Raw genomic sequence first — 20,911 nt, 5'->3', positions numbered from 1 at the left:
ATGCTTTCATAATGGGATATTTTCTAACTTGAATAAAATCATTCATCTTTGTGTTCTTCTAAAGCAAAAAATATACATGCATATATTTAATAAACATGTAAAGCCAACACAGCAAATGTTTGCAGCAAAACAAAAAATGTGGCTTTTAGAATTGAATTATTGTGAGAACTTCTCTATAGATAAATAACAAAATGTATGACATTGATATTCTCAGTAAATACATTTCTCCTATTGAGAGATGTATGTACTATCAATTTACTCTCAATAATGTTTTACAAACATTTGTTTGTAAAACTCCCAAGTAATTCACATATAGAAGCCAAAAAAGATGTCTATAAATTAAATGGCAATAAAATGTATTTTTAAAATTTGATGGTGGGGTTAGACCAAAACTGGGCTCATGGCCTCACTGTCCTAAGTCCTAAAACAATATCAAAGATTTTACTTGTAAAACAAAACAAAAATTGGTTGTAAGAAATTAACAAAAATATGCAAATATTTAGTCATTTTGTCTTTATCTAACTCAATTATTATAGTGTCTGTATACTTTAGCCAGTGGCAGATTAAAGTCAGGGTTATTTTGTTGGTCACAAGCTGAGAGCTTGAAAACAGCTACTGAACTGTCACATATTACATTTGAACACATTTAAAAGTCTAATAAATTTACAATTCCCAGACTGAAGTGCAGCCAGAATGCATAGTATGACCTGATGAACACCACCCCCATGCTCAAGTAAGGAGGTGAAAGCATTATTCTTTGGGTCATGTCTTCTGAAAAAGGTGAGGGGTTGGTTCTGGATGACAAAGACTGCCAAGACAATAAAGAAGGGTTAAAATAAGAAGGACATTAAAGTGATGAAGTGGCAAAGGTTGTTGGAAAATCTGCCAAGAAACCTCTGCCATAAGGAATGGTTCAAAATTCTTCCTGAGACGATTGCAAACCTTGTGACAACAAAAACAGTCTCGATATCGTGTTTTCCCAACAAGAAGTTTCTTTTCACTCAATCATAGTAAATCATTCTTTTTGTGTATTATGTTAAAGTTAGATTTTTCTCATTGAAAATCTTATTTTCTTTTTCAACAAATTAAAAACCCTAACCTAACTACTACTCCCAGACTCCTATGCGGCTGTTTGGTGTTACGTTGAAATGGGTACTTCCTGTGTTTGCTGCTGGTTTCCATGTTATATCGGCTGGTTCTGGTTTGACATGTTACCTAACAAAGCTATGCACTACCGGTTACTGTGGTAACTTTTCTCATTAAAAAGGTAAAGTTAGTAACCGTATAAATATTTGCGTGTTGTTTGTTTAAACTCTGTTGTTACTGTCGTCTTAAACTCTTTAAAACGTGCGCTCGTTCAGATGCGGCTGCCGCTGCGCCTCTTCCCCTCTCTACCCGCTCCTGTCCGGACAGCCTCCTCTGTCCCTGCGGGGAAGCTGAATTTCGTCCCCGCTTGCAGCACCGCCGATGGCCGCTCTCTGGAGCTGCTGCAGGACTTTGTGTCCCGATCCAGGCGGCTGTTCGTGGTCACCGGAGCGGGTCTGTCTACGGAGTCGGGCATCCCGGATTACCGCTCGGAGGGTGTCGGGCTGTACGCCCGCACCGACAGGAGACCGATGCAGCACACGGAGTTTACCCGCAGCGCCAAGTCCCGACAGAGATACTGGGCCAGAAACTTCGTCGGGTGGCCGCAGTTCTCCTCCCATCCGCCCAACTGTGCCCACCGGGCTCTGCGGAGCTGGGAAGAGAAGGGGAAGCTGCACTGGCTCGTCACCCAGAATGTGGACGCCCTCCACTCCAAGGCAGGACAGACACGGATTACGGAGCTCCACGGCTGCGCCCACAGGTGAGGAAGGCTGAGGGACCCAAGGTGGGCAGGGTCCCAAAAGAAATGGAGCTCAGTGGAATAATGAACAACTATGATGCAAAATATATGGTTATGTTAACCGATAAAATTAGGTATGCATGTCGGTTCTTAATTGCCTTGAAAAGGTATGTCTCAGGGATCATGAGGCACAAGGACATATATATATATATATATATATATATATATTTTTTTTTTAAATCCATCAAAAGCAAATTTCGTAAGATTCTAGATATTTGGCAGACCAAAAGAAAATATTAACTAAGACAAACCTAACTGACCTCTTACACCACAGAGCTTCAAAACTGAAACGGTGTTCAGGTTGTTGGTCATCTGAAATTTCATTTTGCATTTAGGCCAAAGTTCAATTTTGGCCTCAGGTGAGCAGAGGATGTGACCCCAGATGATTTGTGACAAACTACAAACAGAACTTCTTTTGGCTTTTCTTTTACCATTGATTCTTCCATAAAGACACATTCTTCCATCCGAGTTGTACATCTCTGCAAGGATGACTATTATTCAGAAAAGCTCTCCTTGCCTGGCCTGTCAGTTTATGCAGACATAGAGGTTTGCAATTTCACCAAACCTGAATGCCATTTCTAACAAGTGGACTTTTTTTTTTTACTTACTATGACTTGAGTGATATTGTTTGCACAGGATTTTATTTAGGAGTAACAGACTAAAGTGTACCAAATACAAAGGCAAGTCTTCCTTTTTAGACTGTAGTAAAATATGTTGAAAAGCCTCAACTCTATGTTCATCTATCAGAAAAATTCCCACTCTTTCCAGGGATTGTGTTTCATGTGTTCTCAGGGTAACATGTCTTGGCTGTGGCAGCATCACCGCGCGGGAGGAGCTGCAGAGGCGCTTTGTCTCATTAAACCCGGATTGGAGCGCTCAGGCAGGAGCCGTGGCTCCGGACGGCGACGTCTTCTTAGAGGATGAGCAGGTCCTGACCTTCAGGGTCCCGTCCTGTGAGCGGTGCGGGGGGATACTGAAGCCAGAGGTTACATTTTTTGGAGACACGGTGGCCAAAGCGACGGTGCAGTTCGTGCAGGAGAGACTGGCAGAGGCAGACGCAGTGCTGGTCATCGGCTCATCGCTGCAGGTATAGAAAAGCGACCCATTTGTGATGTCGGCCGTGTTTTCCATTCAGCTATAAGTTCCCTCCTCTGTGGCTCCGCAGGTGTACTCAGGATACAGGGTTCTACTGGCAGCGAGCGACAAGAAGATGCCGATCGCCATCCTGAACATCGGACCCACCAGAGCAGATCACCTGGCAGAGCTGAAAGTGAGGGGTCGCTGTGGTGAAGTTCTGTCTGTCATCCAGCCCCTCTGACCCCACGGACCGGTTTAGAGTCATCTCAGACGTTAGTAAATCGCCATCAGAACGAGGTGATGTGAAAGGACCGACTAGACGGCAAGAACTGCTGTCCTGTTAGCACTTTCCACACAGCTNGGGGGGAACGGTTTTAGAAGTCCAACTTGTGTGTAACGGGAAGGCTCAAACTGTGTTTGGTTTGACTTTGAGCTGAACATGACGAGGATCTGTGTCACATCCTCTGACTCTTCAGTCCTTTAGAGGTGCTGCTTTAAAATGCAACTGTTTTGATCTAAAGTGACTTTTACTGAAAGATATTTGGAGAAGAGCAAGTAGCCGCAGAAGTACAAATACTTGTTTGTGAAATGCAATAATTAGAATGCAACTGCTGTCACAGTGCAATTAAAGATTTTAAATTCATTTAAAATGTTTAATTACTTTAACATTTAAAGCGTACTACTTAAGTTTGTTTCCACTGCTTTCAAATATACAGCTCTGAGATTACTACAAATAGCCAATACAAAAAACACTGAAAAAGAAGATATAAATCCAAAATGTTGCATTAGAATAGAATATTTCATTGCCCACTAGATAGCTTGAATGAAACATTTAACAGTGGCTTCTGTTTAAAAGCTAAGTTATGGATTTTTATGGCATCCAAATTGTTTAAAAAAAAAAAAAAAAAGACATAAAAATACCCATCGGATTCAAGAGCATTTTATTTCATTTTAAACCCAACTGTTATTGAATCACAAACAGACAGAGGGAAGAGTGACTGTGGACTGACTGATGCTGAGATCCTTCATGATGCTTTGCTGCTCAAATCTCTCCTGCAGCCTGAGCCTCCAGTTCTCCAGCTCGGGCCGAGTCTCCTCCTGCAGAGCGGCGGGAACGCTGAACGAGTACAGACAGAATCTGTGAGCGTTGTCGCCCGTCTGCCATGCCGCCGATGCTGTAGCCACCACCAGCGGCGTCATGGACAGACAGTTTTCAAAGCTCCTGGCCTGATCAAACCAGTAGGTGACCGGGTAACCCAGTAAGAGACCAAATATGGTGCACAGGTTCCAATCGTCGGATTTCTCCCCAACATAAAGAGGTTCATCAGCCTCGTCGTGTCGCCGAAACTCCTCCAGGAGGAGCAGAAAATCTGCCACCACACCCGTCAGCCGTTCCCTCTGAGCATCAGAGACGGCGGGCTTCTCCAAAGACGCAGAGACGTTTACAACGGGCGGACCACCGCCGCGAAGCGTCTTCTCTAAATTAGATCTGAGGGCATCTGCGTTGATAATGAGACCGTTTCCGTTTAAATCCAGCGTGAGGAGGGATCGAGACACGAGCTGGAGAGACCGCAGGCAGCTCAGATACCGCTGGAGCTGTTCGGTGCGGGCGGCGCTGCTGTCGTACAGGAGAGCAGGCTTCAGCCCCAGATCCACAGTCAAGACCTGAGCAGCAAGATTCAGACTTTGAGCCACGGAGAGACCCTTTCTACCAGATCGCAGAGAGTTACGGGCTGCAGAGACAAACAGGTCCTCGACTGGCATGGTTGCGATAAAATCATTAAAATAAAAGTCTTTTGCGGGAGAGTTTAGGGCAAATTCAATCTGTACCTCAAAGAAAACAGAGATGATGCCTGTGCACTTGTGTACATAGGAGGGGGAAAAAAATGTCATGTAAACAAAAACACTTTGTTTTCCAAGTATTTCATCATGTCCCTCACTTCTTCTTTGTTGGTCCAAGATTCCTAAAAAGGGGCAAAACCATCACTTTAGTCACAAAGATAGCTTTTTTAAAGTAAATATATTGCTTCTACATTCCCTGCCAATGTTTCAGAATAACTGTAAACGTTTCTGTAATACAGAAATGTATCTTACAATCATCCTGTTTTTGGTCAAGATCAGCAGGTTAAGTCACCGGCTGAGGAGACATCAAGTCGAAATCTGAGAGATTTCTAGCCACCCAGACTCCGGCGGCAAACAAACCCAGGTTAACCAGAAGATTCCTGGAATGAAGAAAACAAAGAACGAAGCAAATTAAGAAATATTTACCGTTTTTGTTGCTGTGGTGTATTTCTGTTTAAAGAAACTTTACGAGTAAGCCATTATGGACTACTTTAGTTTGACTGGATCGAGAACCCGGAGGCTAAGTCTAAAACCTCGTTCTCTGGCTCCTACCACATTATTTCTAGGTGTTAATGTGGTCACTTGTTATTTAATATATCCCCCTGAAGATCGGAAACCCAGGGGGTTTTCTAGTTTAATTTATGCATACCAAGTGAAAAGAGTTTAAGCATAACTTCGAGAGTTAACGAAGAAGGAATGGATATTATATTAGAAATTACACATAAAATATTTACATATCACATGGAATACATAAAAATGACAAGCCTTAAGTGTAAATAACATGCTTTAGCTTACTAGCATTATTAAGTGTAAATAACATGCTTTAGCTTACTAGCATTATTAAGTGTAAATAACATGCTTTAGCTTACTAGCATTATTAAGTGTAAATAACATGCTTTAGCTTACTAGCATTATTAAGTGTAAATAACATGCTTTAGCTTACTAGCATTATTAAGTGTAAATAACATGCTTTAGCTTACTAGCATTATTAAGTGTAAATAACATGCTTTAGCTTACTAGCATTATTAAGTGTAAATAACATGCTTTAGCTTACTAGCATTAGCATCAGTGAGCGGCACAAGGACAAATCCAGCAGCATGAGCTAAAGCTAGCGGCACAGTCAAAATCAGCACAAAATTACCACAAAATAACATACTTCTCACCTCCTAAAGTCGTTTCTGTCTGTCGCAAAGCGATACGTCGAGCTGATCCACTCAGACACCTGGGATGGAAAGCTCCCTTTCGCGTTTGAACCGCTCATCGTGCTAGCAGAAAGTGGCAGCGAGGAGCGAAGACGGAACCAGCGTAGGCATATGGGAGAGGGGACGAATTTAGTTGTGGCACAAATAAGGGTGCCCGAGAGGATTAATCTTCGCTCGTGTCAATATAATATTACATGACCAAAGATGTCTGCCACCAGGTACCGTCGGTTCCTTAAACTGTGTGAGGAATGGCCCCGAGACGAGACCAAGAAGGCACGGGATCTGGGGACATTTCTGCGGCAGAGAGTGGCTTCTGCGTTCCGCGAGGGTGAAAACACGCAGGTAGAAGGTCACGCACACGACTCCATCGATCAGCGCTAACAGAGGACGCCCTTGTTTTTAGCATTTGTTGTTGGTACCTGCGGGAGCTTCTTTCTTATTACTCTGACAGCACTATTAATAATCCGGCTGCAAAAACAGATAACAGAAGTTCGACTTTATGGAAATAGTAAATAAAAACTATTTTTACAATTACTTTTGCTCAGGTGTTACCCTAGATGAACCAATTAACTGGATGCTTTTCTTTGATAATCTTGGTGATAATCAAGTCAGATACTGAAAAATCAGATTTCTAACTGTTCATGAAAATAACTCACTAGTTTCATCCTTTAGACACAACCTCAAACTGAGGCAGTTTGTTAATTAAAAATAATATTAGGAAATCAGCAGCACATGCGTTTCTCTTTATTGAGCTAAAATCCTTGGAAATAAAACTCAAAATAACTCAAACTAGCAGGTCAGACCTTAATGGAAACCGGATGTTAGTATTGGCCAGGAAAAACCTAATCAGTTAATCTGCTCTAGATTGATTTCTGACTACATTAATATATTTAAGTAATACTGACTCCAGTTCTTTGCAGTTGTTATAGAAGTTGTAAAATTATGCACATAACACAAATTTTGCATAAATATAGAAAACACTCATCTTAGACATCACTAGTAATTCATAAATTTGGGTTGAAGAGGGGAATCTAATTCCAAACAAAATATATTAAGTTTGTCAAACTTTAGCAGCTTGATTAATTACTAATTAGTAAAAGGTAAATAAAGTTGCTGTGCTTGCTCCTTGACATATAAATAACACATTTTGCTTCTACTTGTCATACCTCTCCAGCTTGCAGATCCCGAGAAATGTGACCAAATGTATGAAAGTTTGGCTCGCATCAATGGAAATGTGTACAGACAGCGGGTAAGCATGCATCCAAATGTACCGCAGTGATGAAAACCTGATTCTTTTATGATTTATCACAGCTTAATCCAGTTCTTTTGCTCTACAACGTTTCACAAAAAGATTTATGCTTCTTGAATGTTTTCACGTTTTGACTTATAATAGCCACACATGAAATCTATGTTATTGACTTTTTTTGTCATGGTAACCGTACAAAGTATTGACAGAGGAAGTCTGCATGCAAATACATATCACACCTTTCAGATTTTTTGTGTTAAATGCAAACCATATTATTATTTTCCTTTCACTTAACAATTCTTAACTACTTTTTGTTGTTCAGTCACATAAAATCCGAGTGAAATAAAATGAAGATAGTGGTTGGAACGTGACATAGTATGAAAAGTAAATAAATACTTCTGCAACTGTGAAGATGATGGTAAAACATGTTTTATTTGAGGTGAAGGCTAAACTAGGTTAATATGTAAAGAACCTCCACTTTTAAAAATCTATTCTAAGCACAAATACCACATTTATAATGCACAGAGTGTCATATACTTTGTGTTGCCAGTGTTTGTCCAAAGAAAGTAAACCAACTAGAATGAAAATATGTCATGTGTGTAGCCTGAACATTTCACATTTAGCTCCTCATAATAAGTAGAAACTGTGTAGAAAACAGAAAAATGTAGCAGGAAGCTTTGTCGTATAGAACGTAAATATGTTTATGTGTTTTTTAGTTTCCTCGTGTGAGAGACACAAGTTTTACAGGAGTTACAGTGGAGGAGTGTCGAGTGCTTTTGTCAGGTATGCAGTCTAATTACAATGTGCAGTGTCATCATTGCTCTTAACCAATCACAATAAAATGACCCTGAAAAAAGAGTGATGTACTTATACACCTTATTTCATTATTGTATTACAGGCAGTATGCAACAGAGCATGGATGAGGAAAAGAAGGGTTTATGGAAGTCGCTAATGGAGAGATTCTCCTCCAAATCACCAGAAGACGGTCCAGAAAAAGCTCCTGAAAAATAACATTTTTCTTTACTATGTCGCTTGTATAGAAATAAATATTATCTTTGTGGATTTGTCTCTTTTTTTTTTTTGACTATTAAAATCTTTAAATCATCAATACTCCTTTTCAAAAACTAAACCAGAACATCTGAAATAACCAAAAAAACGTTTTTAACAGCAATTGCAATACTGCTGGCAATAGTCAGGCTGTTAATATGTCACATGGAAAAATCAGAAACTGGAGGGACATGGAGGATATGAAACTTGAATAATGGAGGACACAAGAAGGGAGAGAAGAAATGCATTTAAGAAAGCATACGTGGGAAAAATGAGGGATGACACCAAAAAGGAAGGAAGAAACGGGACTCGATGCGATTAAATTTTTCCGTTTACACAGGCTAACAATGAATCCTGCTGAATCTTGAAAGACTGATAGATTAGACCAGAGGTTCCCAAACTGTGGGGCGCGCCCCCTAGGGGGCGCGAGAAGCCGCCTGAATGAAAAAACAAACCAAAAAAAAAAACATGAACGCTGTATGCGTTCGGTTTTTACCTTAGAATGGCCAGCTCTGTTATTCTTATGTCAATTTGATACAGTAGGGGCTTCTGCACTTCCCATATCTGTGTCCTCTGCCACTTTTATCAGCAGTTAAAACTGTTTAATCCGTTGTTAACATGTGGTAACCTGTTTTTCAGAGCCGCCTTTAAACGCAACATGAGCGCTACGACGCTCGCGCTGGGTTTAGACTTGTGCAAGCAGAGAAGGAGACCTGCTGCTGCTGTACGGAGCTACGCAGGTGTGTTAGAATCATGGCAGCAAAACGCAAAGAACTTTTAACAGTATTCCCCCAAACTAACAGACTGAGTTGAGTAAAGCTGTTGGATGCAGGTAAAGTTAGCTAAAAGATGATTAGCTAGCTAATATCAATACAGCACCTTAAACTTAACAAGTAGCCTGTAGGCTACCGATGTCGTTGTCTATGTTCAGCTAAGTACATTCATTTTGCTCCCAACAAAGTCGATCCACCACCACCCCCCTCATTCCCCCGTTCTTAGTCACCCCTCCCTTCATCGTTCAGTCGTTCAACCAGACAGATATTTGTAATCCATAGGGGGGGCACAGAAAATGTTTGTACACCACTGGGGGGGGGCGCAGGAGAAAACGTTTGGGAGCCACTGACTTTGAGCGATCGCCTTCAAGCTAGTTAGGAAAAGCAATCCCGTCATGTCATCATTTTTCTGTAAAACGTTTTAAGACCGTGGTGTTTATTTTACTCAAGATTATCGTGCTGTGAGAATCTCACTGCCCATGTCCAGATTTAGTGTTATGTGATGGACTGAAATGTGTTTATAATATGTCAAAGGTATATGCACTCTTTGCTTTATAGATCTGTTAATGTTTATATTTACAACCAAAGAAAGTTTTACTCCTTTTGCAGAAGCAGTGTTTGCGCTTATTTATATTTGCGGCGCGATCTACTGGGACAATCTTCTTGTTGTTTCTAAGGAAGGACTCTTAACTTCAAAAGTTTGCTTACAAAATCTTATTTACAAATGAGAAAATGCCATTTTACGACAACGAGTACATTTTATACAAGTAAAATTAAAATGGATGTCAACATGTTTAAAAAGAATTACATTTAACTCATTTAAACAAGTTGAAATATGTCTTTGTGAATTATGCAAAGCCTAATCAGCTACATGTTATACTCAAGTACCAGAAGCTGCAACTCCTCTGATTCTCACAGCAGTTGACACCAGGCTGTTAGAAACAGCATCTACAGCAGCTCATTTTAAACAGAAAGAGATTTTATGAACACGTTGGAACACAGTCTTCTTACGTCTGTCTTTAAAAAAAAGTTGCTCGGGTTTGCTTAAAAAAAAAAACAACCTCATTTTATTTACAAATGGGAAAACATGCAAATTAGAACACCAAACTTTTACACGCATAAATGTTAATCGGAAAAGCGTGACTGGAAAAAAAAAGTTTACCAAAGGAAGCACAGAAATATACCACAACTAAGTTCCAATGTGGATCCTGAGGTAAGCTGGACACTGGAAAGCTTTGATCAGAATGTACTATGCTTTCATTTGTTCTTTAGTTTGACAGGAATAGTGCACATTTTTAAGAGTTAGATTGAAGAACACGGTGGTGTGCAGAACAAATATGCTAATAACAATATAGACCAGGTCCTCGTCAAACTTTTAGACAAGAGGTGAATCATAAACTCAAAAAAAAAAAAAAAAAACGTAGCTGTGAAACTGATCTGTCATTTTTTGCAAAGGAATTTATAGTAATGAGCCAAGATTTAGCAATGGAAACAAACACATTGCTCTACTCTTCCTTTTTCTCTGGGTTATCTCTCCATATGCAGTAGTTGAGGGCTGTGGCGAGGCACAGCCAGGACAGATAGGGAGCGAGGAGCAGGGTGGCGGTGCGGCTGATGGAATACCAAGACGCCATGGTGGCTCCAACCGTCCCCGTGAGAAACACGATCTCCACCAGGGCCTGAATTACACAGGAGGAGGGCATCTCATTGACTGGACTGGATTTCAAACATTGATCACCCGCTACACGAACCTATTCGAGTGGAAAAAAACTAAACAAAAATAATAAAAAATTTAAAAAAACGTACCCATTTCAGCTTGTGTGCACCAAAGAAAATGGGAGTCCAGGCCCAGTTCAGAGCGAGCTGCAGCCCATAAAGCCCCAGTGGAACCACAGCATCTTTAGTGAAACCTCCAAGCTCTTTCCAGATCAGGTAGGAGCCATACCTGCATAAAAGAAAACATCCAAAAAAAAAAAATGAACTCACTGTAGAGCAGAGTGGCTGTATGAGTCATCTAGCGTCCCACCTACCCCATTCCGGTGTACAGGCAAGTCCACACCACAGGGAATGCTGCGTTTGGTGGGCGCCATGAGGGTTTGTTCAGGGTTGGGTACCAGTTTTTTACCTCTTTGCGTGTAATGAAGCTACCATAGAAACCACCGACGTGTGGCAACGCCGTCATCCCAATCATAGGCAGCCACATGGTCTGAGATAAGAGCAAGTCGTAACAGTTTACCCCCTGCTAAAGCTGCAGATATTAACTACCATGTTATATAATAACTTTCATAAACTCTGAAGAGGAAGGCAAAAAAAAACAAAAGCATTTTTCAGGGTAAAAGCACAGCTGATCTCTAATGGTCTAGTGATCGTCATGAATGAAAGACTAAAATGTGTAAGTAGCTGATAACTAAACAGTGTTTTTAAGTGTGACTATAATATTACAATAGCTCCATTTCAAACAAAAACAAATGTAAAAATGTTGACTTTTTTTCTGTATTTTTACGCAAACTAAAGAGACTGAACCATGTTGTTCAATCTTTGCATACTGTAAGTCATGAAATGTTTCAAAACATGTGCATAAGTTCCCACCACAGAGTGATCAACACAATGTCTAGAACGTGTGGACATTTGTACCACACTTGCACAAAATACAACACAATTTTACATTATATTACATCTACATACCTTGCAAAAACAAGGAAAAAAAAATATTTGAAAACATATTTTCATTTCCAAAGTTAAACTACAAAATCATCTACAAGGTTGAATGTTTTTTTTTTTTTTTTTTCCATGTTTTTCTATGTCCAGGTCTTCCAAGGTTTTGAGACCATTCTAGGCTGACGATGTCATTCAGAGATGAAAACCGCCATAAAAGTGGATTTGAAACACCGGCACACTTTTGTCTGTGTGGAAATCGAACAGGAAACCTTTCGGGACAAAATAATTGTTGCAGAAAGTGCAAAAGACATGCTGCGCTGTTGAATATGATTTGCTTGTTCTTCACAAACAACAACAATGTTCAACTTCATGTCATTCTGAACAAGTTGCAAACTTAAGAGTGCACATACTATGTATGCTTAATTAACACATAAACTACAGCCTATTTATGTGGAAACATAAAACTACATTTCATACATGTACACATTGTCTCAAAGCACTTGGATATTGTAGGTTTCCTTTTCATGTGTTTTTTGTTGCAAGTACAATGACTATTTTTCTAACCAAGTTACAAAGGTTTCATAACTTTTGCTGCACTGAGCACCTTGTCCAACTGATCTTTAAAATGTGCTACAGAAACACACTTTGAGCTGACTTAGCTCTATAGTGTATTACTTAGGATTTTGCTTCTCCAAATAAATAGATTTTAATTTTTAACCTTTAGTTTACTGTTTTATCAGTGTATAAGCCGGTCAAGATTTTTATCTCTATTTGTCCACAGTAGCCATTCATTTAACAACCTCCCAATAAAGTTGGTTACATATCATTTTGTATATTTGTTATTCAACCTCCAGCTGCTGTTTGAAGGCCAAGGGCCTACACGTCCTGCTGATGATAACTCCATGTGGGTACATGGGTGACCATTCAAATATTTACCTAATATCCAGTCTACATGACCAGATTCAGTACAGAAGTTAAAGTTTCAGGATCAGCTTTTGAATCTAGTGTTGTATTTGAATTGCAAACTTGTATGCCTTGTTTCGTAACTTGCGCGGTGAGAGGCGTGTCCAAACTGACAGTTCTCCAGAATACTCAAAAATAATCTGCTTAATTAATATATATATATATATATAAATACGGATATTTCGTGGAACTGTAGGAATAATTGGTGTTTTGGCAGGTTGTACGGCTTGTAAACAAAAAAGAGCTAACGCGCATTTCCTTTCGCGAAACACTTTGTTGTAATATTACTTAAGACACACAGAGGTCAAAGTTCCAGAAAAATACTTTCACTCATCGTGCGACTGCTCTGGCCATGAGTTTGTTTGAAACACTTACCATCTCTCAGTCCGGATAGTTGATATGCTGTATATAAAAGCTAAAAACAACAGCAGACTACAGACATGCAGCCTCTTGTTGATAGTCCTGTGTTATAGCTGCTTTTAAAGGGCAGGGCAGCCTTATCGCCGCGGTCACTCCTCAGTCCCTCCCACAATCAGCCGCCCAAACGACGTGACGGCGCGGTGGCCAAAGGCTGGTTGGTTGTGAGGATACAAATCTACCTACAGTCAGGAAGTCTAAAACATATAACACTGAGAGAGCGAAGGTCAAAAATGACAGAAGCTAACACTTTTCCTGCTCAGCCCGTTACTACTACAAGTTTCCCGTTGGCTTTTCAGTCGGCGGAAACGTGAAGACAACAAAGATTGCTTAAGGCTCAAGATAGTTCCCTCCCTTCTTATATGAATGGCGTTGACTCTTAGCTGCAGCTCTGACACAACCCCAGCTTGTCCCTGATGTTAAATCATTAGTATCTCAACATATTTGACATGGTTTACTGTTTTGAAACTTTTAAGCAGTCACGTATTCTCTAAAAATATAGACAGACAGCAATGACTACTTGAAAGTCAAAATACAGAAAATTATTTACTTCAGGAGGCTGAAGCTAATCTACGGAGGACCAAAACTGACATAATTAAAAATAAATAGGGCAGGACTCCCAAAGGTTTCGAAAACCTTTCCAGATTGATTGTGGATTAATTTGTTTCTCTCTTCTTTAAATGTTTTCAAGTGGGCCTTTGTGTTTTTATCTACTTGTCAGACAGGTTCTATTTAAGTGATTTTTCTGACTCAACAGGTTTTTCTGTAACCACGGTTGGTGAATTACATCACTTTTCAGTTTTTAACTTGTAAAAAAAACTTAAACTCTGTATCATTTTCCATTCAGCGAACAATTTTTGCACTACTTTAATTTTAGTTTATCAAATCAATCACTTGGACTGAAGTCAAAGTGCTTTTTCAATTTTTTTGTTCACATTAATCCAAAAGACTAATCTTCAATGAATCTTGGTTTCTGCCATTCGCAATAAGGATGTGAATCATAGACTTGAGAAATTCATTGCTCATGATGACTAAATGACTTGATGCAACATGTCATAGTTACATATCTGATCAATTTTGGTAATATGCCTGCATTTTCATAAACAGCCAGCATATCAACAATTCGTCACTCCTGTGGCATCTACATACCTGAACAAACAAATAATTTTTTAGGTAATCTAAAGTATGAACGAAAAAGCAACTGAACTTTTCTTGTTTTTTGAAATGTTTTCTTTGTGGGGGAGGGGAGAACGCTCTTCAAAAGACAAGAGAAGTGCATTTATTTTCTATTTAAGAAGTTTTCTCCTGAATAACAGGCCATACACAAGCATCACAGGATGTAACTTTTTCAACAAATAAAATTGGTCCACTTACAGTCTCTATGTGGCACTGTTTTAATTCAATAATTCAAGACTGAAAAGAGTACAGAAATGAGTTGATGGCAAGACAAAATCCTTTAGCAAACATCTCTTGTCCAGGCACTTCAGTTTATTACATTTTTCTGGGGCTAAAAAACAAAAAGCACAAGTTGCTGGTCAAGAGTATTACCAGAAGAAACTTTGCAGAAACAAACATGTAAATCACACAGAAAGAACAGCATTCCAAACCAGTTACAATCGAGCCTGTTAGATACAAGGTTTCTGTTGCTCAATAATTTTGGACATTTGTAGTTTAAGTTCAAATTAACCTACAAATTAATCAAAATAAAAACTATCTGATTTAATTAGATAACCTCTAAGAAATTTACAAAGTTTCTAAGCTGCCCCCTCTGTGTGTGAAGGCGAGTGTGACCTGTCCCTGGTGTACCCTGTCCGGTGCCCAGTGACAGAACAGGATTAAATAAGTAAATAAAATTGATTAACACCTGGAGGTACATAGTTAATTTTCCCAATAATACCATAATAATTGTTTTTAGAAGCTGACTACCTCTTAGCTGCCCTTACTACATAGAAAAAAATGACCAATCATTGCTTTTAGAATCAAACTATCATGTAATCCGGTAGAAAAAAAACAAATTATTTTTTAGGTTACACATGCTGATAGGTTGTACAGAAATGACCTAGAAAAGTACTGTAAACTGTACTCTACTCTTTTTTATCAGGGTTGTCTCTCCATATGCAGTAACGGATGGCGGTGGTGTAACACATCCAAGCCAGATATGGCGCTAAGAGCAGAGAGGCGGTGCGGCTAACGGGATACCAAGACAACATGGTGGCTCCAATCGCCCCATCCAGAAGCACAATCTCAATTAGACCCTAAAATGTGAACATAAAACACATTTAATCAGACAGTTTGCAATAGTAAAATTTGCTTCTAGAATGAAAAAATAACACTAATAGAGACCTCTACATTTTAAAGCCTACCCATTTTTGACTGTGCACACCGAAGAAAAGAGGAACTGATGCCCAATTCAGAGCGAGCTGCAGCCCGTAAAGTCCCATTGGAACCACTGCATCCTCAGTAAAACCCCCAAGCTCTTTCCAAATTAGGTAGGATCCATATCTGCATGGAAAAATGCAAATGAAATAATAACAATAATAATAATAATAATAATAATAATAATAATAATAATAATAATAATAATAATAATAATAATAGACAAATTCTTAACACTTAATTCATTACAAAAGAGAGGATTTTTCTTTCTTCATAAGTGAGTGCAGCACTAAAGAAAAGATTTTTTAATACCTAAAGAAGGAAAATATTCAAGATCATGCTTGGAGCTGAAGTGGTAGCAGCTGCCTCGGCAAATAGACTCAAAAGTCTAAATATTTTTCATGGCAATATTATATGAATAGTTTTATAATTGTTGAATCCAAAATATCGTACTTGGTATCACTATTAATTATTAAACAGTAAAGATAAAATATTTCTAGAGATTACAATTTCGTCAGCTATTACAACAATTAGTTTGATGCAATGTTTTTTTATTTTTATTTTATTTTCAATACTTCTGTATTTTTAGGTTCAAAATATATTGTTTCAAAAGCAGAAAGAAAAGAAAACAGTAAAATCTCAGATGTTACACTGAAAAATACATTTACAAAGTATATTCAGTTTTGAAATACTAAACCATCCATGCATTCAGATTAATCATCAGTATATTTCGAGGATGTTTGAAAATCCACCTTTGCACTCCGCATGGCTTTTTATTTTGTTCCTCCTTAGCATGTGTAAAAATAACTTGTACTGCAGGAATGATAACAGAGCAACAAAGTCACACGCGTTCACTGAGAGCTGATAATATATCGGCTCCTGGTCCTGAGCTTTTCATTTTGAAAACATGAAAACAATTCCTGAATTAAGTGCGAATAGGACAGGTTCTCTGTAACACTGAACTTAGCCATGTTGTGCATCATTTACCCCATCCCTGTGTAAAGACTCGTCCACACCACAGGGAACGCTCCGTTCGGTGGGCACCATGAGGGTTTCTTCAGGCTTGCGTACCAGGTGTAGACCTCCCTGCGTCTGATGAAGCCACCAAGGATCCCTCCGACATGGGGCAGGGCCGTGAACCCAACCATTGGCAGAGACATGGTCTGAAACAAGACCAGATGATTTTATGACCGATTCCGATGAAGATGGGTCGCAGGAATTATACAATACGGTGAAAAGTATTTGCTCCCAGACAAATATCTTCATTGTTTTTTTTGTTTTTTGTCACAACTTTCACATCAACAAGCACATTTGATTATCACTCAACTAATGCGACTAAATACAAAAAGTAGTTGTTAAAGGGTGATTTCACTTATTAAGGGAAATTAACAATCCAAACTAATCTTGTCCCAGGTAAAAAGAAAAACAAAGTAATTGCACAAGAATTCAGACCGATTCAGCCACACAGCAGGATTTTTGAGCATGAATGGCCAGAGGTTATACCACAACATCATGTCCAAACTTCAACTAGGCTTCTCTGAAACCCTAATTTTGTCTAGTTTTTCAGTCATTAAAACCACTTGTGTTTTGAATCACTATCCTGCTGCAAATCCAAGGGTGCATACATGGGCTAAAGACCATGAACTGATCGTTGAACATTCTCCATCTGAACTTTTTATCTTTTTTTTGCTTAGAACAGAATTCCTGGTTTCTATAATAGAAAGTATCCCCAGATGTTAACACAATCACCTGCCAGCTCGCCTGTTACTGTAATGTTCTTTTTCTGAAACGCATCAGAGGTCAGTACCGCAGCGATGTAAAAGGGAGGTTGAGAGTTTTAATCTGGTCATTCAGGATGGAGTCGGCATGTTCTCTCTGTGCATGTGTGGGTTCTCTCTGGGTAGTTGTCCTCTCACAGTTCCAAAACACGTGGTTGTGAGGAGTGTGTATGTGCACAGCCGTTTGTTCTGGGTGTCTCTGTGTCGCCGTGTGACAGAACAGCGACCTGTCCAGATTGTGCTTTATGCAGCATCAAACTGGATGGACTCTGCTTTTTGCATTTACTCTGTTTATGTTTATCAGATTTCATGATTATCAATGATCTGAAACATTTAATTATGGGAGGTATCATCTATGTCACATTTAATTGTGACATAAAGCATCCTTTTAAATATAAGTAAGAAAGAAGGGAAGTAAAATAAATGTTTTTTCTAAGTATGTCCATGTTGTGTTTTTACACAAAAAAAAAAAACATTTCTGGCTGAATTAGCACAAATATGAATGCATCAATTTAGTGACTGTTCATCAGACAGTCTGGGTAGAGAAGCTTTTTCTGTTTGCAGGTAAAAGTCTGTGCAGTTTGTGTTCAGAATGTGTGGGGTCTGCAGAGATAGGCGTCCATTTCCTGATCTAAGGGAGATCATATCTATATATAGAGAATATCATATTCTTCTTGAAAAACGGTCTAATAGCATAATCTTATTGTGCGTGTTTTTTTTTTTGTCTTATTCCTATTTTACCTTTACAGAACACGCAAATCGCCGTGTAATCAAATTTAGATCCACTATGCTGACATAATTGACATTAAAGGAACGTTTTTCCTGTGTAGCAGTTTTACAGAACATATAAAACAAATAAAGCACGTGACTAATAAAACGTTCTGTTAAAGACAATTTATATCCCAACCCCATTTAACTCGAAAGTGGTCGAGAGAGACATGACTAAAGCCATTTAAAAGTGGCCTCGAAATTCAGAGCAACTCGTGTCTTACCGTCAGCGAGCCTGAGCTCAACAAGCAAGTAACTAGTAATGTAAGAAAGCTGTATGCAGTCGTTTACGTAAACTGTCTGGTTTCTGAAGGTGAAGGTTATTGTCCGACACTCCCTACCTTATACAAGGTAAGGAGACCGCGGAGAAGGCAAACAACGTGACGTCACCACGTTCTGATCAGCCATTGGCTGCAAGAACAAAACCCGACGTACAGTTGTTAAAATAATGAACATATTCTAGAACGCCGAAATTGTCCACGGGTCAAACAGTATCCTTCCGTGTTTTGATACTTATTTAAAGTTGTCTAATCGCGTCTGTTTTACTATATTTATTTTTTTTTTTTATTTATTTGCTGAGATTACAAAACGTTTAAGATAGCTCCCCACCTCTGCACCACAGAGAGACGTTTTGTGCCCCGTTCAATTTACCTCGGAAAACCTAAATCTGGGAACGTCATCACGCTCTGTTTAAAAGGCTTTATAGAGAGGTCAATTAATATATTAGCCGAAGAAGGTATCACTACTTCAACATATTTTTATTTTAGATTTTAATAAAAGTAAGTTACTATCCAAAAAATTACAAAAGGAAAAGTAAAGAGGTATTTCATAAGAAGTCTACTTTAGCAGAATTATGTGTAAATTCTGGTATTTTAAAGACTAAGGCACAGCAGACAAAGCCTTTTTACAAACAAGAAGTCTCACTTCAATATATTTAGGTATGTTTCTGTGTCTGGTGCATTTTCAGTTAAAACATGTTTGTTCTTTATTCAGTCATTTGTATAGCACATCGTAAGGCACTTCAAAGTGCTTTATTTAATAATAAAAAATACAATTAGCAAAAAAACAAAAGTGAAACATAACGACAGAAAAGGGAAGTCATGAAAAGTTAAAATACAGGTCAGAATAAATCTATTTTCCAATATGAATTGAAAGGAGCTCAAAACAAAACCGAGTTTAGCCTTGATTTAGTTCTGCAGTTACGCAGTTTTCTGGAAGTTTGTTCAAAATTAGAGGAGCATAAAAAACTGAATGCTGCTTTGCAGGGTTTGGTTCTGGGGATTGTTATGGTTATGTAAGCGTGCAGCAGTGTGCATGTAAGTAGATAAAAGGGATGGAGAGAAAGGACACAGTCATACATCCGTTTTCCAGCTATGTACAAAATCACTCCCTTTTTATCCCGAGTGACTAGGCAGAGCACTATTAGCAAAACAGTGAAATTCTTTACAATTAATACATTCAATCTAATCTAATCTAATCATTCAAACCTATAATCTAGATATATGTGGCTGATGTAATGAGATACAAAAACTGGGAACTCTCAGAAATCACTGTGTGACCCTATAAGTGCAAATAAATACAGAGCTGTGAAGAAATAACCTCCCATTTACAGGTTTCTTATGTTTTTGAATTTTGTCAAACTTCATTGACTCAAAACATAAGACACATTTTTACATCAGGCAAAGATAACTTGACGAAATACAAAAAGTAGTTTTTAAATGCTGATTTGATCTAATACAGTGAAAAGCAAATGTTTTCAAATAACCGGCAAGGAGTCTTTTACATCTCTGCTTAAGAATTTTAAGCCACTTTTCTTAGCAGGATTGTATCAATTCAGCCTCCATTTGAGGCATTTTGAACGTGAGTGTCCTTCTTCTACCAGATCTAAGCTACACTTTGACTAGGCCACAGCACAACCTTTTTCTTAAGTTCATTCAGAGATGGACTTGATATGTGCTTTGTATCATCGTCTGGCTGCATAAGTCAAATGTGGGTGGGCATTCTTCTCCAAGTCCAGACAAAGCAGAGGTGTGTGAAAAAAATGCACGACACAAAAAAACATTTCCACTGGAAAGTTATGCAGTTTTTCTGCTTGTAAAGTAAGATAATGTGTAAAAGTGAATGAGAAAACTGAAGTTTTTTTTATCCTACAAAACTTCATATATTGATTCCAGCTTTTTTTTTTTTTTTTGCTTTTTGATTAATTTTCTATTGTTCCTGAATTCACTTTTAGCACTATAACTCTTTGAACATCAAGCTTTATTTACATTGTGCACTATTGTAAATAATTAGTATTCTTAATGCACAAGTACACATGAAGATTTTAGACATTTTTAAATGAACTTACTCAGTTACACAATATTTTGGACGGGAGTATGTTGTGTTTTCTATAATAATTATGCAGTAAGAATGTTGGTGTCATTATACACTTAATTCTGTTTTTATACATTTGACGTTCTGTATTTGTGTGAATCAGTTTGCTGTTGTCGCACAGAAACGTCCCCACTGAGGGACAATAAAGAATATTTCTATTTCCTATTTTTTACTCCGCATCCCAATTTCTTCGAGAAAACCCCCCCCAAAACCTCTATCTTATTCACAAACAACTTGTGCATGCATTAAAAAAAAAGAAAAAAGAAAAAAGTCAGGGATGCTCCAGAGTTCCCAGTCCACTCGGTGAACTATGAGCCCCTCCTCCAAGACACACCTTTTCCTCCGTGGTCCTCCGGCGTTTCTTACCTTCTTTCCGCTCCTCTCAGCGTCGTTGTCTGGCTGTGAACTCTCACCCCAGCTGCTTGGGAAATGTCACACAGGCAGGGAGGCCCGTGCTGCAGTAGGGGGGGCGTAATAGGAAGGAAAAAATAACATTTTCTCCGTTC

The 20,911-nt window shown here is 38.7% G+C and overlaps 6 protein-coding genes across 10 annotated transcripts; 2 read left to right on the top strand and 4 right to left on the bottom strand.

Annotated features, from left to right (window-relative positions):
* The first annotated feature begins 85 nt into the window (after positions 1-85).
* On the top strand, positions 86-3,605 carry sirt4 (sirtuin 4). Of its 3 annotated transcripts, none has more exons than XM_008408799.2 (4): positions 86-1,267; positions 1,362-1,846; positions 2,702-2,972; positions 3,051-3,605. In XM_008408799.2, the coding sequence occupies exons 2-4, from the start codon at positions 1,362-1,364 to the stop codon at positions 3,201-3,203; spliced, it is 909 nt and encodes a 302-aa protein (XP_008407021.1). In that variant the 5' UTR covers positions 86-1,267; the 3' UTR covers positions 3,204-3,605. The 3 variants fall into 3 exon arrangements, with proteins under 3 accessions (XP_008407021.1, XP_008407020.1, XP_008407019.1); XM_008408798.2 differs by having other exon boundaries at positions 2,678-2,972; XM_008408797.2 differs by having other exon boundaries at positions 2,654-2,972.
* Positions 3,606-3,886: 281 nt separating this feature from the next.
* Positions 3,887-4,877, bottom strand: lg5h1orf74 (linkage group 5 C1orf74 homolog). Its single transcript, XM_008408800.2, has one exon. The coding sequence runs from the start codon at positions 4,853-4,855 to the stop codon at positions 3,935-3,937; it is 921 nt and encodes a 306-aa protein (XP_008407022.1). The 5' UTR covers positions 4,856-4,877; the 3' UTR covers positions 3,887-3,934.
* Positions 4,831-6,147, bottom strand: tomm6 (translocase of outer mitochondrial membrane 6 homolog (yeast)). The gene is made up of 3 exons (XM_008408803.2): positions 5,968-6,147; positions 5,057-5,184; positions 4,831-4,926 (listed from the first exon to the last, which is right to left on the bottom strand). Exons 1-2 carry the CDS (start codon positions 6,063-6,065, stop codon positions 5,088-5,090), a joined length of 195 nt encoding a protein of 64 aa, XP_008407025.1. The 5' UTR covers positions 6,066-6,147; the 3' UTR covers positions 4,831-4,926; positions 5,057-5,087.
* uqcc2 (ubiquinol-cytochrome c reductase complex assembly factor 2) lies at positions 6,130-8,314 on the top strand. Its single transcript, XM_008408801.1, has 4 exons — positions 6,130-6,348; positions 7,181-7,255; positions 7,969-8,035; positions 8,151-8,314. The coding sequence occupies exons 1-4, from the start codon at positions 6,211-6,213 to the stop codon at positions 8,261-8,263; spliced, it is 393 nt and encodes a 130-aa protein (XP_008407023.1). The 5' UTR covers positions 6,130-6,210; the 3' UTR covers positions 8,264-8,314.
* A 1,797-nt stretch (positions 8,315-10,111) lies between these two features.
* LOC103464594 (translocator protein-like) lies at positions 10,112-13,425 on the bottom strand. Its single transcript, XM_008408804.2, has 4 exons — positions 13,069-13,425; positions 11,103-11,278; positions 10,879-11,017; positions 10,112-10,751 (listed from the first exon to the last, which is right to left on the bottom strand). Exons 1-4 carry the CDS (start codon positions 13,069-13,071, stop codon positions 10,578-10,580), a joined length of 492 nt encoding a protein of 163 aa, XP_008407026.1. The 5' UTR covers positions 13,072-13,425; the 3' UTR covers positions 10,112-10,577.
* A 1,055-nt stretch (positions 13,426-14,480) lies between these two features.
* LOC103464595 (translocator protein-like) lies at positions 14,481-20,861 on the bottom strand. 3 transcript variants are annotated; one of them, XM_008408806.2, is made up of 4 exons: positions 20,772-20,861; positions 16,474-16,649; positions 15,474-15,612; positions 14,481-15,365 (listed from the first exon to the last, which is right to left on the bottom strand). In XM_008408806.2, the coding sequence occupies exons 2-4, from the start codon at positions 16,644-16,646 to the stop codon at positions 15,195-15,197; spliced, it is 483 nt and encodes a 160-aa protein (XP_008407028.1). In that variant the 5' UTR covers positions 16,647-16,649; positions 20,772-20,861; the 3' UTR covers positions 14,481-15,194. The 3 variants fall into 3 exon arrangements, with proteins under 3 accessions (XP_008407028.1, XP_017160413.1, XP_008407027.1); XM_017304924.1 differs by lacking the exon at positions 20,772-20,861 and adding an exon at positions 18,374-18,466; XM_008408805.2 differs by lacking the exon at positions 20,772-20,861 and adding an exon at positions 18,257-18,366.
* Between the last annotated feature and the right edge of the window lie 50 nt (positions 20,862-20,911).

Source organism: Poecilia reticulata, linkage group LG5 (assembly GCF_000633615.1).
Source record: "Poecilia reticulata strain Guanapo linkage group LG5, Guppy_female_1.0+MT, whole genome shotgun sequence".
NCBI lineage: Eukaryota > Metazoa > Chordata > Actinopteri > Cyprinodontiformes > Poeciliidae > Poecilia > Poecilia reticulata.
The sequence above is the reverse complement of the archived record's forward strand: the minus strand, read 5'-3'. Positions and strand labels throughout refer to the sequence as shown.

Excerpts from the sequence above, each read along its gene's own strand:
- sirt4 (XM_008408797.2), top strand. The coding sequence starts at position 1,362 with ATGCGGCTGCCGCTGCGCCTCTTCCCCTCTCTACCCGCTCCTGTCCGG. Across the intron at positions 1,847-2,653 it reads CTCCACGGCTGCGCCCACAG|GGATTGTGTTTCATGTGTTC; the intron begins GTGAGGAAGGCT and ends CACTCTTTCCAG. Across the intron at positions 2,973-3,050 it reads TCATCGGCTCATCGCTGCAG|GTGTACTCAGGATACAGGGT; the intron begins GTATAGAAAAGC and ends GTGGCTCCGCAG.
- lg5h1orf74 (XM_008408800.2), bottom strand. The coding sequence starts at position 4,855 with ATGACATTTTTTTCCCCCTCCTATGTACACAAGTGCACAGGCATCATC.
- tomm6 (XM_008408803.2), bottom strand. The coding sequence starts at position 6,065 with ATGAGCGGTTCAAACGCGAAAGGGAGCTTTCCATCCCAGGTGTCTGAG. Across the intron at positions 5,185-5,967 it reads GACAGAAACGACTTTAGGAG|GAATCTTCTGGTTAACCTGG; the intron begins GTGAGAAGTATG and ends TCTTCATTCCAG.
- uqcc2 (XM_008408801.1), top strand. The coding sequence starts at position 6,211 with ATGTCTGCCACCAGGTACCGTCGGTTCCTTAAACTGTGTGAGGAATGG. Across the intron at positions 6,349-7,180 it reads GCGAGGGTGAAAACACGCAG|CTTGCAGATCCCGAGAAATG; the intron begins GTAGAAGGTCAC and ends ATACCTCTCCAG. Across the intron at positions 7,256-7,968 it reads GAAATGTGTACAGACAGCGG|TTTCCTCGTGTGAGAGACAC; the intron begins GTAAGCATGCAT and ends TGTGTTTTTTAG.
- LOC103464594 (XM_008408804.2), bottom strand. Across the intron at positions 11,018-11,102 it reads TGCCTGTACACCGGAATGGG|GTATGGCTCCTACCTGATCT; the intron begins GTAGGTGGGACG and ends TCTTTTATGCAG. Across the intron at positions 10,752-10,878 it reads GTGCACACAAGCTGAAATGG|GCCCTGGTGGAGATCGTGTT; the intron begins GTACGTTTTTTT and ends TGTGTAATTCAG.
- LOC103464595 (XM_008408806.2), bottom strand. The coding sequence starts at position 16,646 with ATGTCTCTGCCAATGGTTGGGTTCACGGCCCTGCCCCATGTCGGAGGG. Across the intron at positions 15,613-16,473 it reads AGTCTTTACACAGGGATGGG|ATATGGATCCTACCTAATTT; the intron begins GTAAATGATGCA and ends TTTTCCATGCAG. Across the intron at positions 15,366-15,473 it reads GTGTGCACAGTCAAAAATGG|GGTCTAATTGAGATTGTGCT; the intron begins GTAGGCTTTAAA and ends TTCACATTTTAG.